The following is a 16,501-nucleotide window of genomic DNA, read 5'->3' as shown; positions in this document are numbered from 1 at the left end:
AATGACGTTACCTTGGCAACCGCACCATAGCAACGGTCCCATCCCTGTCAACACCTCCTGGTTGTCGAGAGGAAGTGGGCGGCGCAATCTGCCGAAAAAGAAATTTAGCATGAACAGAGGCCAGCAATCAATTAGAGAAAACTAAATAAAAACTATATAAACAAATAAGGAAATTTGGCTCCAACAGTATGCAAAGTAAATCTCTGTGGGATGATGTACAATATTGGCTTTTGCCTGACACTTTGAACTTTGATTAATATTGATGTTTTGTTGGGGATGTTTAAAAAGAAAACATACATTAAAAATGTTTAAAACCCAATAATGGGAATTTTTGTTTTACCCACGAATGTAAGTTTGTAAAAAAAAAAGAAAAAATCCTTCCACAAACAATTCAGCCATTTTCTCTCACTTTTATATTGCATAAAGGTCTGGGGACATACATTTAAAATAATCACAACACAATCATCATATTACAAAAGAGAGTAATAAAGATAATTAATCAAATGGATTATAAAGACCCAACAAATGATTCATTAAGTCACACATTTTAAAGGTTAATAAAAGACAACTGTTCAAATAATGTGTAAAGTAAATAATAATATGCTTCCTGAAGTGGTCCAGAAGATGTTTCAGATGTGAACCAGTACATATGTATAACATAAACAGGGGCTAATCTATGGGATCATTAACAAATAGAAATACAAATATGTAATACTTCCATATTTCAAACTATCCAATCTATAAATGTAGGAGCATATTAAAAAGATTGTTACAAAAACAACAATGTCACACATGTTGTATGTGCTGATGTTGTTAGAAAGTCCAAATTAAAGTCTTGACAGTTTATTTCAAATCCTGCAGTTTCATTTGCTGCTGCTGTTCTCACCAGCACACTTGTGTTTCTTACACTGGTACTTATGAGAGAATCTTTCACCACACACACTGCAACTCAACACTTTCTCTCCTGGGTGTGTTCTCATGTGTGCTGCAAGGTTTGATCGGTCACAAAAGCTTCTGTTGCAGATTGAACATGTGAAAGGTTTCTCACCAGTGTGTGTTCTCATGTGCACTTTTAAATATTTACTTAGAAGAAAACCTTTACCACAGATTGAACAAGAAAAAGGTTTTTCACCAGTGTGTGCTCTCATGTGTACTTTCAAATCTTGACTTTGTGTAAAACCTTTACCACAGGTTGAACAGGAAAAAGGTTTTTCTCCAGTGTGTGTTCTCATGTGTCTTTTCAAATGATGACTTTGTGTAAAACCTTTACCACAGGTTGAACAGGAAAAAGGTTTTTCACTAGTGTGTGTTCTCATGTGTACTTTCAAATCTTGACTTTGTGCAAAACCTTTACCACAGGTTGAACAGGAAAAATGTTTTTCACCAGTATGTCTTCTCATGTGCGCTTTCAAATTGTGACTTAGAACAAAACGTTTACCACAGATTGAACAAATAAAAGGTTTTTCACCAGTGTGTGTTCTCGTGTGCACTTTCAAATATTTACTTAGAGCAAAACCTTTACTACAGATTGAACAGATAAAAGGTTTTTCTCCAGTGTGTGTTCTCATGTGTCTTTTCAAATGTTGACTTTGTGTAAAACCTTTACCACAGGTTGAACAGGAAAAAGGTTTTTCACTAGTGTGTGTTCTCGTGTGCACGTTCAAATATTTACTTAGAGCAAAACCTTTACTACAGATTGAACAGATAAAAGGTTTTTCTCCAGTGTGTGTTGTTTTGTGTGTTTTAAGATGACAATGGTATTTAAAGGTTTTGTCACAGTGAGAACATTTGAAGTGAGTGTTTGTCTTATCATCTTTAGAGTCTTCATCATCAGTGTCAGGAGAGTGTGACGTTGTGTCCTCACTATCTGATAGTGGAGCTAAGAGCTTGTCTGCTTGTGATCCTCCACAGTGGTCTCCATCAGCTTCTGTTGTCATGTGTTGTGTTGAGCTGCTGCTTGGAGGCTCCGCCTCTCTCTTCTCCTCACTTTCACCTTTGACCTCATCATCTTCACTCTTCACAGGGACACCAGTCACTGGGAACTCCTCCAACCATTTAGGCTGACTGATGCTGTGTTCCTCCTCTTCCTCTTTAATGTGCAGCGGCTCTTGGTCCTCCTCTTCCTCTTTAAAGTAGGGGTTCAGTGGGTCCTCCTTTTCCTCTTCAATGTGAGGGCTCAGCCGGTTCTCTTGCTCCTTAAAGTGAGGGGTCAGTGGGTCCTCCTCTTCATTTTTGATGTGTAACATCAGTGGGTCCTCCACTTGGCCTTTAATGTGAAGGGTCAGTTTAACACTATGGGTCTGTGGCGTCTCGTCTTCCTCTTTAATGTGGGGGGGCTGTGGCTCCTCTCCTTCTTCTTTGATGTGTTGGGAATGTGGTACCTCTTCTTCCTCATGTATGTGGGGGGACTGTGGTTCCTCCTCCTGCTCATGAGGAAGATGTTTTTCATCGAGGTCTGCGGGACAGGAGAAAACAAACATTCTTTAGAAAAGTCCAGCTTTGCTCAGTCACACGAGACATTGTCCTGCACCAACATATGATCTCACAATCTCATCAGTTTCCCCTCACAGCAGTCAGGGTACTTCCAGCTGACACATGAAGAAGACCTTCAGGGGAATGCCTTCCCAGGCCAACGTCCTATCCACCTTATTCATATAAAAACATATTAAAAGTCATTCCTGCAATCCTTAAAGGTAGACGCCATACGTGAAAGTGTGCTGTTCTCCCTCTGAATAAGTTATACCCACACAGGAAATAATGTACCACATGCCAGCCTCCACGCAGTAGTACTAGTGATGAGCTCCCCCTGCTGGTGGACAATAACTACAGTGATTTTCACATTCATCTTTAGAGACATGTCTACTCTAAAATAAGCATGAGCACAGTCAACATGTTGGCCAAAAAAGATTTCATTTAGATAGTGTCGCCACAGTTAAACTGGGAAGAAGTAATCAGATTACTGATTACTCCTTCAAATAATAACTTGTTTACCTTATAATTAATAGTAATAATGGATTAGATTAATTTAGTGTGTTTCCAAGACACTCAAATTGCGTTAGAGTGAGAACTGAGAAGGCATCATTCATGTAGTCCACACATTCAATCAGAATCAGAATCACAATCAGAAATACTTTTTTTAATCCCCGAAAGGAAATTAAAAATTTTCAAAAATATGGTAAGCTAGATTTAATTATAATAATAATAATAATAATAATAATAATAATAATAATAAGTAGATGAGGCAATTGTTCAAGGAATTATGTGTGAATGCTCCAATGCTGAAGTTGAACTGAAATGCTGACAGAATGTAGTATGAATGTAAGAATAGTTTGAATTAGGGATGTCCCGATCCGATATTTGGATCGGATCGGCTGCCGATATTTGCCAAAAATTGCGTATCGGCAAGGCATGGAAAAATGTTGATCCAGATCCAGTTTTAAAAAAACCTCCGGTCCGTGTTTTCCAACGCACCGATTTAAATAATACATTCCACTTTTCTGCTGCTCCCTAATTTCCGTTCCGCATTTTCCAGCACACCTTCAACACATCCACAGCTCTGTGAATTCTCACGCAGTTGCTTTTAGCTGCTGGCATTACACGACAGGCTCTTCTCACTCTTTCCTGTGTCTCCCTCTCACAGACAGCAAGTGCACCTTCTTACACACGTCACATACTGTCACGTCATACGTCACATACTGTCACGTCATACGTCACATACGTATATGTCCTCTCCCAGCAGAGAGGTAGCAACATGGCTAACGTTAGCTGTGATGCTAGCGCAGCCGTGCGAGCAACGCTCCCTCTAAGGTGCTCGCCTGTGCAATTGCGCACTGTTTAAGCGTCCTGTGCACATAGCAAATCTATGCCATGCACAAAATCTAATAAAAAAATAAGCGCATAACAATTTTCGACACACGGACACGACAGAGAAAACAGTTTTCGTCGTCATTGTTCAAATATTGTGACGTCTGTCGAGACGCTTATCTCCGTTCGGTGCCACACGTCCACACCATCAAAATGCCGAGGCAACAATTTCCACATCAACACCGTATGAAAAAATTAGTGATTTTTTTAGTTGTGATTTCCTTCTCTGCATGAAAGTTTAAAAGTAGCATATATTAATGCAGTATGAAGAAGCCTTGAAAGAACATTTTGAAAATCAAGACTACATTTCCTGCAAATGGGTGCATTTCTACCCTATATTTTAACTTTAGATTTATTCTCATATCAAACTCTTTTGGCTGTCTTTTTGACACTTACATCTGGCGCCCCCCTCCACACCCTGGATTATAAATAATGTAAATAATTCAATGTGATTATCTTGTGTGATGACTGTATTATGATGATAGTATATATCTGATAGTATATATCTGTATCATGAATAAACAAGTTGAAAAACTTATTGGGGTGTTACCATTTAGTGGTCAATTGTACGGAATATGTACTTCACTGTGCAACCTACTAATAAAAGTCTCAATCAATCAATCAAAACACATAGAATCATCATACTGCTGTGATTATATGCATCAAGTGTTCATTCAAGGCTAAGGCAAAATATCGAGATATATATCGTGTATCGCAATATGGCCTTAAAACATCGCAATATTAAAAAAAGGCCATATCGCCCAGCCCTAGTTTCAATGATGCCATTTCTGTTTGTCATGTATAATTTTGTCTGTTTTGTGTTTATCCTTGAATAAACAGGTCAGTTTCTTGTATTATTCAAACTCCCCTAATTCAGCTGGCTAGTTGTTATCAAGAGTACTAAAACCCTTTTCAACATGATTCTGACAACTAAGTAGGCTAAATAACTTTAAACTTTAATACATGCTCGGATAGGTCAGTATCGGTATCGGTCAGTATTGGTATCGGATCGGAAATGCAAAAACAATATCGGTATCGGATCGGAAGTGCAAAAACCTAGATCGGGACATCCCTAGTTTGAATGTTGGAATGGTTTGAATGTTGAAGAGTTTGAATTTCCAGGAAAACCGGAATTTGGTTTTGGAACTTGGGAAAGTGTTAGTTTGAATGTCCTGGATGAGTGGAATGTGTTGATGTTGGATTGGTTTGAATAGGTTGAAAAATGTGGGGATTGTGCTACTTGGAAAAATGTGACTCCGGTGGGTGTACGGATGTGTCGAAGGTACGTAGACACAGAAAACTCCCACACAAGCATGTTTGTTTGATTGACAGAAATATCTAAATTCAATGTCCAGAGGTATTAAAACATTAGTCAATCAATCAAACGGTCAATGAGCAGCTAACATTAACAAGTCTGGTGATGACCTACGGTGGCTTAGGATGGACAAACGAGACAATTCTCACAAGACCACAACTCTTCTTCTCTCACCTTCCCAAAGTAATAATCCAATCAATAATCACTGAACTCAACAAAAAAATAAGGCATATGATTTCAACAATGACTTACGGAGTCACGGAATTGGCTAATATAACAACATCTGCTGTCCATTGCAGAATATCAGGAAAATTGACATAAATGTAAGAGAAATGTTGTCATTGTGAGGAGAAGCAACATTTGTTAGGGAAAATAATGTGTTCTGGACCACTCATTCATCCTCTAAACACGCAACCGTCCCGTCCTTGAGGCGGTCATTCGAAATAGCGGCTAAACTACGAAGCTAAAGCTAGCAAGGAAAATCCATATACCCACAACACATCTCATCTGATTGTGTTGTTGTGAACGACATCATCCATGTAGGATTAATGTACAAACAGGACAGCAATCGCAACTGTCGCCTCCACATATCAAGCTGAGAACAGCAACACACTTCCCCCTTCACAATAATAGGCCTGACTGCGCTAACAAAATAAAGGTTTCAAAAAAGCACCTTACACAAGCATAATGAACTTATTGATGCATTTACACAATTATTATGCTTTGACCCAAAGTTCTGGTCAAAATTGTCCAAAGATGTGTTGCACAAATAAATGAGCGATTGATTCTGCATTTAATTAACAAACCATCCATCCATCCATCTTCTTCCGCTTATCCGAGGTCGGGTCGCGGGGGCAGCAGCCTAAGCAGGGAAGCCCAGACTTCCCTCTCCCCAGCCACTTCGTCCAGCTCTTCCTGTGGGACCCCGAGGCGTTCCCAGGCCAGCCGGGAGACATAGTCTTCCCAACGTGTCCTGGGTCTTCCCCGCGGCCTCCTACCGGTCGGACGTGCCCTAAACACCTCCCTAGGGAGGCGTTCGGGTGGCATCCTGACCAGATGCCCGAACCGCCTCATCTGGCTCCTCTCGATGTGGAGGAGCAGCGGCTTTACTTTGAGCTCCCCCCGGATGGCAGAGCTTCTCACCCTATCTCTAAGGGAGAGCCCCGCCACCCGGCGGAGGAAACTCATTTCGGCCGCTTGTACCCGTGATCTTGTCCTTTCGGTCATAACCCAAAGCTCAGGACCATAGGTGAGGATGGGAACGTAGATCGACCGGTAAATTGAGAGCTTTGTCTTCCGGCTCAGCTCCTTCTTCACCACAACGGATCGATACAGCGTCCGCATTACTGAAGACGCCGCACCGATCCGCCTGTCGATCTCACGATCCACTCTTCCCTCACTCGTGAACAAGACTCCGAGGTACTTGAACTCCTCCACTTGGGGCAAGATCTCTTCCCCAACCCGGAGATGGCACTCCACCCTTTTCCGGGCGAGAACCATGGACTCGGACTTGGAGGTGCTGATTCTCATCCCAGTCGCTTCACACTCGGCTGCGAACCGATCCAGTGAGAGCTGAAGATCCTGGTCAGATGAAGCCATCAGGACCACATCATCTGCAAAAAGCAGAGACCTAATCCTGCAGCCACCAAACCAGATCCCCTCAATGCCTTGACTGCGCCTAGAAATTCTGTCCATAAAAGTTAAGAACAGAATCGGTGACAAAGGGCAGCCTTGGCGGAGTCCAACCCTCACTGGAAACGTGTCCGACTTACTGCCGGCAATGCGGACCCAGCTCTGACACTGATCATACAGGGAGCGGACCGCCACAATCAGACAGTCCGATACCCCATACTCTCTGAGTCCCGAGGGACACGGTCGAATGCCTTCTCCAAGTCCACAAAACACATGTAGACTGGTTGGGCAAACTCCCATCTCTTAATTAACAAACATTTTATACATTTGTATTTGACACAAAAAGCACACACTTAAATGGTAAAAAAAACGAGTGTAAAAGGTAAAAAATGGAACTAAAAACAATTGAAACAAAAAACTGACCGCCCTTGTCATTTGCTGTAATTCCCCAACAATTGACCAACATTTGCGGCAAGAACATGCCGTGACCGCCCATGACTTTTTACTTGTTAATGGACGAGGGATGTAACAGTAAACGGTATAATGATAATTTGCGATAATTCCCGACGGTTAGTAATACCGTTTAGTTTTTTAATAACCGAAAAACCATCATATATTAATGCATTTTCGGCAACACATTCAGGTGCATGCGCATGATAATCATGGCAGACCAACGACACAGACTTTGCTGCGGAAATTTAACCCTCGGAGTAAACGGAGCCAAGCGCTTGGTTTAACCTCATTTTCCCTCACTTCCCGCCGTGCGTTTAAGAGACACTGCTGTGTTTGGATGGAGACAGGTGTGGACAATATTGGAGACACTTGTCTCCACACTTAAAGTATACAGCGAAGGAGAAAACTATTTGATGTTTTGCAGCAGGTGATGTGTCGTGAACGTTGTTACAACTTGTTTATAAAGTCTTTACTTTGTTTACTGGAATGTTCACTCCTCCTTTATTTAACTGCAAACTGTATCAGTGTTCAAATAACATCAATACTAGCTCAAATGTTTTGTCATTTCATTGAATTGAATGCAAGCGGTGAAGATTGTTTATTCGATGTGAGAGGTATTTCTCCGTTTTTTTTTGTTGTTGGCCAAATTGTTAATGCATTTTAGGCAACACAGTCAGGTGCATGCGCATGATAATCATGGCGGACCAACGACACAGACTTTGCTGCGGAGATTTACCCTCGGAGTAAGCGGAGCCAAGCGCTTGGTTTAACCTCATTTTCCCTCACTTCCCGTCGTGCGTTTAAGAGACACTGCTGTGTTTGGATGGAGACAGGTGTGGACAATATTGGAGACACTTGTCTCCACACTTAAAGTATACAGCGAAGGAGAAAACTATTTGATGTTTTGCAGCAGGTGATGTGTCGTGAACGTTGTTACAACTTGTTTATAAAGTCTTTACTTTGTTTACTGGAATGTTCACTCCTCCTTTATTTAACTGCAAACTGTATCAGTGTTCAAATAACATCAATACTAGCTAAAATGTTTTGTCATTTCATTGAATTGAATGCAAGCGGTGAAGATTGTTTATTCGATGTGAGAGGTATTTCTCCGTTTTTTTTGGTTGTTGGCCAAACTGTTAATGCATTTTAGGCAACACAGTCAGGTGCATGCGCATGATAATCATGGCGGACCAACGACACAGACTTTGCTGCGGAGATTTACCCTCGGAGTAAACGGAGCCAAGCGCTTGGTTTAACCTCATTTTCCCTCACTTCCCGTCGTGCGTTTAAGAGACACTGCTGTGTTTGGATGGAGACAGGTGTGGACAATATTGGAGACACTCGTCTCCACACTAAAAGTATACAGCAAAGGAGAAAACTATTTGATGTTTTGCAGCAGGTGATGTGTCGTGAACGTTGTTACAACTTGTTTATAAAGTCTTTACTTTGTTTACTGGGATGTTCACTCCTCCTTTATTTAACTGTAAACTGTATCAGTGTTCAAATAACATCAATACTATCTAAAATGTTTTGTCATCTCATTGAATTGAATGCAAGCGGTGAAGATTGTTTATTCGATGTGAGAGGTATTTCTCCGGGTTTTTGTTGTTGGCCAAACTGTTAATGCATTTTAGGCAACACAGTCAGGTGCATGCGCATGATAATCATGGCGGACCAACGACACAGACTTTGCTGCGGAGATTTACCCTCGGAGTAAACGGAGCCAAGCGCTTGGTTTAACCTCATTTTCCCTCACTTCCCGTCGTGCGTTTAAGAGACACTGCTGTGTTTGGATGGAGACAGGTGTGGACAATATTGGAGACACTTGTCTCCACACTAAAAGTATACAGCGAAGGAGAAAACTATTTGATGTTTTGCAGCAAGTGATGTGTCGTGAACGTTGTTACAACTTGTTTATAAAGTCTTTACTTTGTTTACTGGGATGTTCACTCCTCCTTTATTTAACTGTAAACTGTATCAGTGTTCAAATAACATCAATACTAGCTAAAATGTTTTGTCATCTCATTGAATTGAACGCAAGCGGTGAAGATTGTTTATTCGATGTGAGAGGTATTTCTCCGGGTTTTTGTTGTTGTTGGCCAAACTGTTGTACTGAAACACTAGGGAGGCGTTGGAGAAGAACAAAGCTTGTTTAATAGACTTCATCGTCATTAGCCAAACTGCACTGTGTTTTATTTTGATATCAAAAAGTAAACACCGGGTTTTGTTTACATTACTTGTGTTTTTTTGTTATGTTACTGCAAAAATTACTTTGTTAATGTGTTATTGTGTATAGTTCATTTCTATACGACATACTTCTGCTCAAACTCAATGAATATGTCCCAGTACATCATTTACATGATGTACATAATTTAAAAAAACAAACAAACAATTGAAAAACTCTCTCTATCAAAAAGTAAAGATATAGATAAAGGCATCATGTAATGACAAAACGCTGACAAGCTGATGTTATTAAAGAATAAAAAAAACCTAATATTTGTCTATAAATATATGGATAACGTTTATCTATAGTCTTTTTATTAGACATTACAAATGACATGATGGTATTACATTCACACCCCAACACTGCTTTACCTAACAATCATCAATCCTGGTTTCAATATTGATAACAATAATCTTAATTATTACTTTGGCCATAATTGGCAGCCCTAGATCCCATACATGAACACTAATACATCCACTATATTGATAAAAGTATTTGGCCACCTGCCTTTACTCACACATGAACTTGAAGTGCCATCCCATAGAATTGTCCAAAATTTTTTGGTATCCTGGAGCATTCAAAGTTCCTTTCACTGGAACTAAGGGGCCAAGCCCAACTCCTGAAAAACAATCCCACACCATAATTCCTCCTCCACCAAATTTAACACTCGGCACAATGCAGTCCGAAATGTAGCATTCTCCTTGCAACCTCCAAACCCAGACTGGTCCATCAGATTGCCAGATGGAAAAGCGCGATTCATCAGTCCAGAGAAGGTGTCTCCACTGCTCTAGAGTCCAGTGGTGACGTGCTTTACACCACTGCATCCCACGCTTTGCATTGGACTTGGTGATGTATGGCTTAGATGCAGCTGCTCAGCCATGGAAACCCATTCCATGAAGCTCTCTGCGTACTGAACGTGGGCTAATTGGAAGGTCACATGAAGCTTGGAGCTCTGTGGCAACCGACTGTGCAGAAAGTCTTTGCATTACACGCTTCAGCATCCGCTGACCCCTCTCTTGTCAGTTTACGTGGCCTACCACTTGATGGCTGACTTCCCAAACTCTTCACTTTTCTTATAATAAAGTTGACGTTGGAATATTTAGGAGCGAGGACATTTCACGACCGGATTTGTTGCACAGGTGGCATCTTATGACAGTTCCACGCTGGAAATCACTGAGAGTGGCCCATTCTTTCACAAATGTTTGTAGAAACAGTCTCCGTGCCTAAGTGCCTGATTTGATACTCCGGGCTTAGTGATTAGGACTCCTGATTCTCATCATTTGTATGGGTGGCCAAATACTTTTGGCAATATATAAATATAAATACAGGTAAAAGCCAGTAAATTAGAATATTTTGAAAAACTTGATTTATTTCAGTAATTGCATTCAAAAGGTGTAACTTGTACATTATATTTATTCATTGCACACAGACTGATGCATTCAAATGTTTATTTCATTTAATTTTGATGATTTGAAGTGGCAACAAATGAAAATCCAAAATTCCGTGTGCCACAAAATTAGAATATTACTTAAGGCTAATACAAAAAAGGGATTTTTTAGAAATGTTGGCCAACTGAAAAGTATGAAAATGAAAAATATGAGCATGTACAATACTCAATACTTGGTTGGAGCTCCTTTTGCCTCAATTACTGCGTTAATGCGGCGTGGCATGGAGTCCATGAGTTTCTGGCACTGCTCAGGTGTTATGAGAGCCCAGGTTGCTCTGATAGTGGCCTTCAACTCTTCTGCGTTTTTGGGTCTGGCATTCTGCATCTTCCTTTTCACAATACCCCACAGATTTTCTATGGGGCTAAGGTCAGGGGAGTTGGCGGGCCAATTTAGAACAGAAATACCGTGGTCCGTAAACCAGGCACGGGTAGATTTTGCGCTGTGTGCAGGCGCCTAGTCCTGTTGGAACTTGAAATCTCCATCTCCATAGAGCAGGTCAGCAGCAGGAAGCATGAAGTGCTCTAAAACTTGCTGGTAGACGGCTGCGTTGACCCTGGATCTCAGGAAACAGAGTGGACCGACACCAGCAGATGACATGGCACCCCAAACCATCACTGATGGTGGAAACTTTACACTAGACTTCAGGCAACGTGGATCCTGTGCCTCTCCTGTCTTCCTCCAGACTCTGGGACCTCGATTTCCAAAGGAAATGCAAAATTTGCATGGTTGGGTGATGGTTTGGGGTGCCATGTCATCTGCTGGTGTCGGTCCACTCTGTTTCCTGAGATCCAGGGTCAACACAGCCGTCTACCAGCAAGTTTTAGAGCACTTCATGCTTCCTGCTGCTGACCTGCTCTATGGAGATGGAGATTTCAAGTTCCAACAGGACTTGGCGCCTGCACACAGCGCAAAATCTACCCGTGCCTGGTTTACGGACCATGGTATTTCTGTTCTAAATTGGCCCGCCAACTCCCCTGACCTTAGCCCCATAGAAAATCTGTGGGGTATTGTGAAAAGGAAGATGCAGAATGCCAGACCCAAAAACGCAGAAGAGTTGAAGGCCACTATCAGAGCAACCTGGGCTCTCATAACACCTGAGCAGTGCCAGAAACTCATCGACTCCATGCCACGCCGCATTAACGCAGTAATTGAGGCAAAAGGAGCTCCAACCAAGTATTGAGTATTGTACATGCTCATATTTTTCATTTTCATACTTTTCAGTTGGCCAACATTTCTAAAAATCCCTTTTTTGTATTAGCCTTAAGTAATATTCTAATTTTGTGACACACGGAATTTTGGATTTTCATTTGTTGCCACTTCAAATCATCAAAATTAAATGAAATAAACATTTGAATGCATCAGTCTGTGTGCAATGAATAAATATAATGTACAAGTTACACCTTTTGAATGCAATTACTGAAATAAATCAAGTTTTTCAAAATATTCTAATTTACTGGCTTTTACCTGTATATATATATATATTGTCGGAGGCAGATATTTACATATATCCGAATTTAAGTGTTACTTCTTTTTATTTCATAATCATATTACAAAACAGCTCGTGTTTTTCTTCCAAATGTGGTCTTTTGGTTGTCTGCAAAACTGTGTGCTTAACCTTGAATGAGGAATGTTAGAGAGAGCGAGATAATGGACATTTGTTTTGGCTAGAGACACAGGACTGCCAGGGACTTAAGAGGGGAGAGGGTGTGTCGGGGGACAGACGATCTTAGGGGCGCAATTGAATGTTCTATGCTGGACTGGTCTGAATGTATATCTGCAAAGCTTTGCAAATATATTACAAAATACCTATTATGTCTCTGGTGGTTTTTCTACTCAGCTTTAAGTGTCGTAAAGAGCTTGGGAGCGACTTGTGACTTGAATTCCCTGGGAGGGACAACTGGTCATAAAACGCAACAATATATATATATATATATATATATATATATATATATATATATATATATATATATATATATATTAGAGATGCGCGGATAGGCAATTATTTCATCCACAACCGCATCAGAAAGTCGTCAACCATCCGCAATCCACCCGATCTAACATTTGATCAGAACCGCATCCGCCCGTTGTTATATATCTAATATAGACGATGCAAGGCATTAGTGAGGTTATAAAGCTTTTGCCTGTTAAAGAAAAGAGACTGATCCAATGCAGCATTCGCGTGCCACGCTGTCACGACCCAGACGCACACCAGTGCGCAATCATATGGGAGCCGCGCTGAGCACACCTCCAAGCGTGTCTCGCTGCCGGCGACGGCCGGGTATATGGGCCCGACGCTCCAGCGCCATCCATTTTCAGGGCTAGTTGATTCGGCAGGTGGGTTGTTACACACTCCTTAGCGGGTTCCAACTTCCATGGCCACCGTCCTAGCTGCTGTCTATATCAAGCAGGGTGAGCCCCACCCCTTTCGTGAGCGCACTGCGCGCGGAGTGACCCCTGTTACGCGCCCCCGGCAACAGGGGTGGCGGGCAGGTAAGCTGCGCGGGCGGAGCGCGCGGAGTGACCCCTTTTACGAGCCCCCGGCCACGGGGGTGGCGGGCAGGTAAGCTGCTTACCTGCTGCGCGTGACGCCGGCCGCGGCGAAGGCGGACGAGGCGGGGTGTCGGTGCGGTGGGCGCGGTGGTGACCCTGGACGTGCGTCGGGCCCTTCTCGCGGATCGCCTCAGCTACGGCTCCCGGTGGGGCCCTCTCGGGTGAAAGGGCCTCGGTCCCGGACCCCGGCGAGGCGTCGGGGGCCTTCTCCGCTCCGTAAAAGTGTCCATCTCTTCTTTTTTTTTTCTTCTGTTGTGGCATATGCAGCAGGTGCCTGCTCGTTTTTCGTATGTGGGTAACAACATTTAACTATGTATATATATTTCCAAATTGGTTTAACTGCCACCCGCCTGAATCTATTTAAAATCTAATTTTTTAAAATTTCAATCGCCCGACCCGACCCGCTGATAAAATCTAATTTTTTTAAATTTCATCCGCCCGATTCGCGGATAATCCGCGGACTCTGCGGTTGTGCCCGCAAACCGCGCATCTCTAATATATATATATATATATCTCCTGCCTTGAAAGAAAATAATGTTTGCCTTGGTACCCTTCTAACTTGCCCTGGTACCCTAAAATATGAGCCCTCATTTAAGGCAACACTTGTCTTGACCTTAAAAAGTAAAAATTCGAGGCCTGTCTATGATGTGCCTTTTTCCCATCCATCCATTCATTTTCTACCGCTTGTCCCTTTTGGGCTCACAGGGGGGCGGAATGTGGCGTACACCCTGGAAAATTCCATAAAACCTTTACACTATTTATTTAAAATTGTATCCTAATTAAAAATGTATCCTCCAGTTTGTGGCTATTATAAGGCATATTTCCAAAGGATATGAATTTTTACAGCATGTTTAAAAGAAATAACGATTAAAAAATGACTTCTGGGTGTATTATATTGATCAACTAATTCTTATTTAGGAGGCTTAGTGAGCGGAATAGAGGCGCTCCCATTGACTCCATGGTTAGAATTCGGATAGTTAAGATTTTGCAAACGTTTGTTTAGGACTTAGAATGCATAAAAAATAAAAACATATTATTGTCTTACATAAGGATTGTGAATGATAGGCAAAGTTAAAAGAAAAAAATCAGATCCCCTTTGATAATTTTTCTACATCCTGTGAACGGGTTGATGTTGTGGTGAAAGTGAGAAAATAAATACATGTCGGGAAAATGCAAATTTCAGCAAAAATGGCTGGCAAACTTTTTAAAACCTGGTTAAAGATTGTTGGCGGTAAACCCAGAGAGGCATGTGTATGTTGTAAAATGATGTTAGAATTAGCTTTATTATTTGGGTTTAGGGGGGGTTTAGGGGGCCCCGGCCCAGCTCTGACTTGATCCACCACTGGTCATTGTGATTATATTGTATATTCCAAATGTCGTTTTCTTGTTATTAATCAAATATAAAATCAGTCAACGTTTGAAAGTAAGAAGTCAACAAACCTGTTCTGTGTAACACAACTTGATGTTTCTTGAAAACAGCGTCCAGTAGTTGATAGTTCTCCTCTTTTGTTGGACAAAGTTCCTCCTCATACTTTGCTATCGTTCTTTGGCACATTTTCACACAATCACAACACTTTACACTCACATTTGATCTCTACTTAGCGATGTGTTGATAACGTCCGCGTCTCTTTGTTAGCAGCTAACAAGCTAAGCTAACTAGCGAGCTAAGCTAACTAACAAGCAAAGATAGCAGGAGAAGCGGCACAGTGCTTCGAGCGCATCGAGACGACTTTATCCTTAAATAAAGAATCAAAGATGTATTTTATACGACGTAAATATTTCAAACTGGATAAGAAATAATAAGACTGACTTATTAGCGTCCTGCTACCTTCTTTCTCCGTCGATGTGCTTTCACGACAGTTAGCACACTTGACGTTACAAGGCAGGACTGCTCTGTTCTGCCGCCTTCCGTTTACGCCGGAAGCTGGGAATGACGTCACAGCCGAGTGGACGAAGATATTGCCTGCTGTCACAGTTACCTTGCTTTTCTTTTATGTAATATTTATTTGAATAACAATGTGATATAAAAGAGTGTCTTGTTTTTAAAAAATAAATGGAAAGTATCAAACAAACCTTTAATGACGGGGTTCAGTGGCGCCCCCGTGCGACATTCATTGCAATGACAAGAGTGAAAGTGGTAGAAATTGTAGCGATATTACTGCCTGATGTCTTTAAATCTACCCTTCCACGTGTTTTTATTGTTGTTCCCTTTTACTCCTAGATAATCTATTTGTATACAAAACATTAATAAAACATTGAAATATCACAGAACGTGATGTCGCAGGAGCTCCGTCATAAAACAAATAGCAGGTCCAGGAAGTGACGTAGACTTCGCACATGCGCGGATCGATCGTGTCGTGAATTTATTTCAATTTTTTAAAAGTGTGAAACATTTGCTCTCATACACAAAAGTCTCTTTCATAGAGTGAAATCCAAATTCTCACATTGGGTTAATGATTTCAATTTATTAATTCAATCTTGGAAGAGTGTACAAAGTAGGAAAAAACCCTTACATTATTATATTTATTGAAATTATTTAAGTGGTTTTAAATAAACACGTTTAAGCACAAATGTATTATTTATTTATATATCTTTTATTTTTAATCTCTCATATTTAGGGACCGCAATGTCCCTTTGGGACACAGGACCTTATTGTATTTTGTGCGTTTTATTATTATAATTATTCTGCCGCCTCTTTGAGCTGTAATTTGACCCCCTTAACTTGCTTTAAAACTCACCATATTTGACACACTCATCAGGACTGGCGAAATGTGCCATCTAATCAAAAAACCAAACCCCAAAACTCAAAATTGCGCTCTAGCGCCCCCTAGGAAAAAACACAGACAAAACTGCTTGTAACTTCTGATGTCAATCAATCAATCAATCAATCAATGTTTATTTATGTAGCCCTAAATCACAAGTGTCTCAAAGGGCTTCACAAGCCACAACGACATCCTCGGTACAAAGCCCACATAAGGGCAAGGAAAAACTCACCCCAGTGGGACGTCGATGTGA

At 41.3% G+C, this 16,501-nt stretch overlaps 3 protein-coding genes across 4 annotated transcripts in view; 2 read left to right on the top strand and 1 right to left on the bottom strand.

Annotated features, from left to right (window-relative positions):
• Positions 1–16,501, top strand: part of LOC133575751 (uncharacterized) — a 381,675-nt gene that overhangs the window by 103,245 nt on the left and 261,929 nt on the right. The window lies entirely within an intron of this gene.
• Positions 1–16,501, top strand: part of LOC133575704 (major histocompatibility complex class I-related gene protein-like) — a 101,357-nt gene that overhangs the window by 33,425 nt on the left and 51,431 nt on the right. The window lies entirely within an intron of this gene.
• Positions 401–15,355, bottom strand: LOC133575702 (uncharacterized). Its single transcript, XM_061928476.1, has 2 exons — positions 14,927–15,355; positions 401–2,455 (listed from the first exon to the last, which is right to left on the bottom strand). The coding sequence occupies exons 1-2, from the start codon at positions 15,039–15,041 to the stop codon at positions 864–866; spliced, it is 1,707 nt and encodes a 568-aa protein (XP_061784460.1). The 5' UTR covers positions 15,042–15,355; the 3' UTR covers positions 401–863.

Source organism: Nerophis lumbriciformis, linkage group LG33 (assembly GCF_033978685.3).
Source record: "Nerophis lumbriciformis linkage group LG33, RoL_Nlum_v2.1, whole genome shotgun sequence".
NCBI lineage: Eukaryota > Metazoa > Chordata > Actinopteri > Syngnathiformes > Syngnathidae > Nerophis > Nerophis lumbriciformis.
Note: the sequence above shows the minus strand (reverse complement) of the source record. Positions and strands in the feature narration are given on the sequence as shown.

Excerpts from the sequence above, each read along its gene's own strand:
- LOC133575702 (XM_061928476.1), bottom strand. The coding sequence starts at position 15,041 with ATGTGCCAAAGAACGATAGCAAAGTATGAGGAGGAACTTTGTCCAACA. Across the intron at positions 2,456-14,926 it reads AGTTGTGTTACACAGAACAG|ACCTCGATGAAAAACATCTT; the intron begins GTTTGTTGACTT and ends CCTGTCCCGCAG.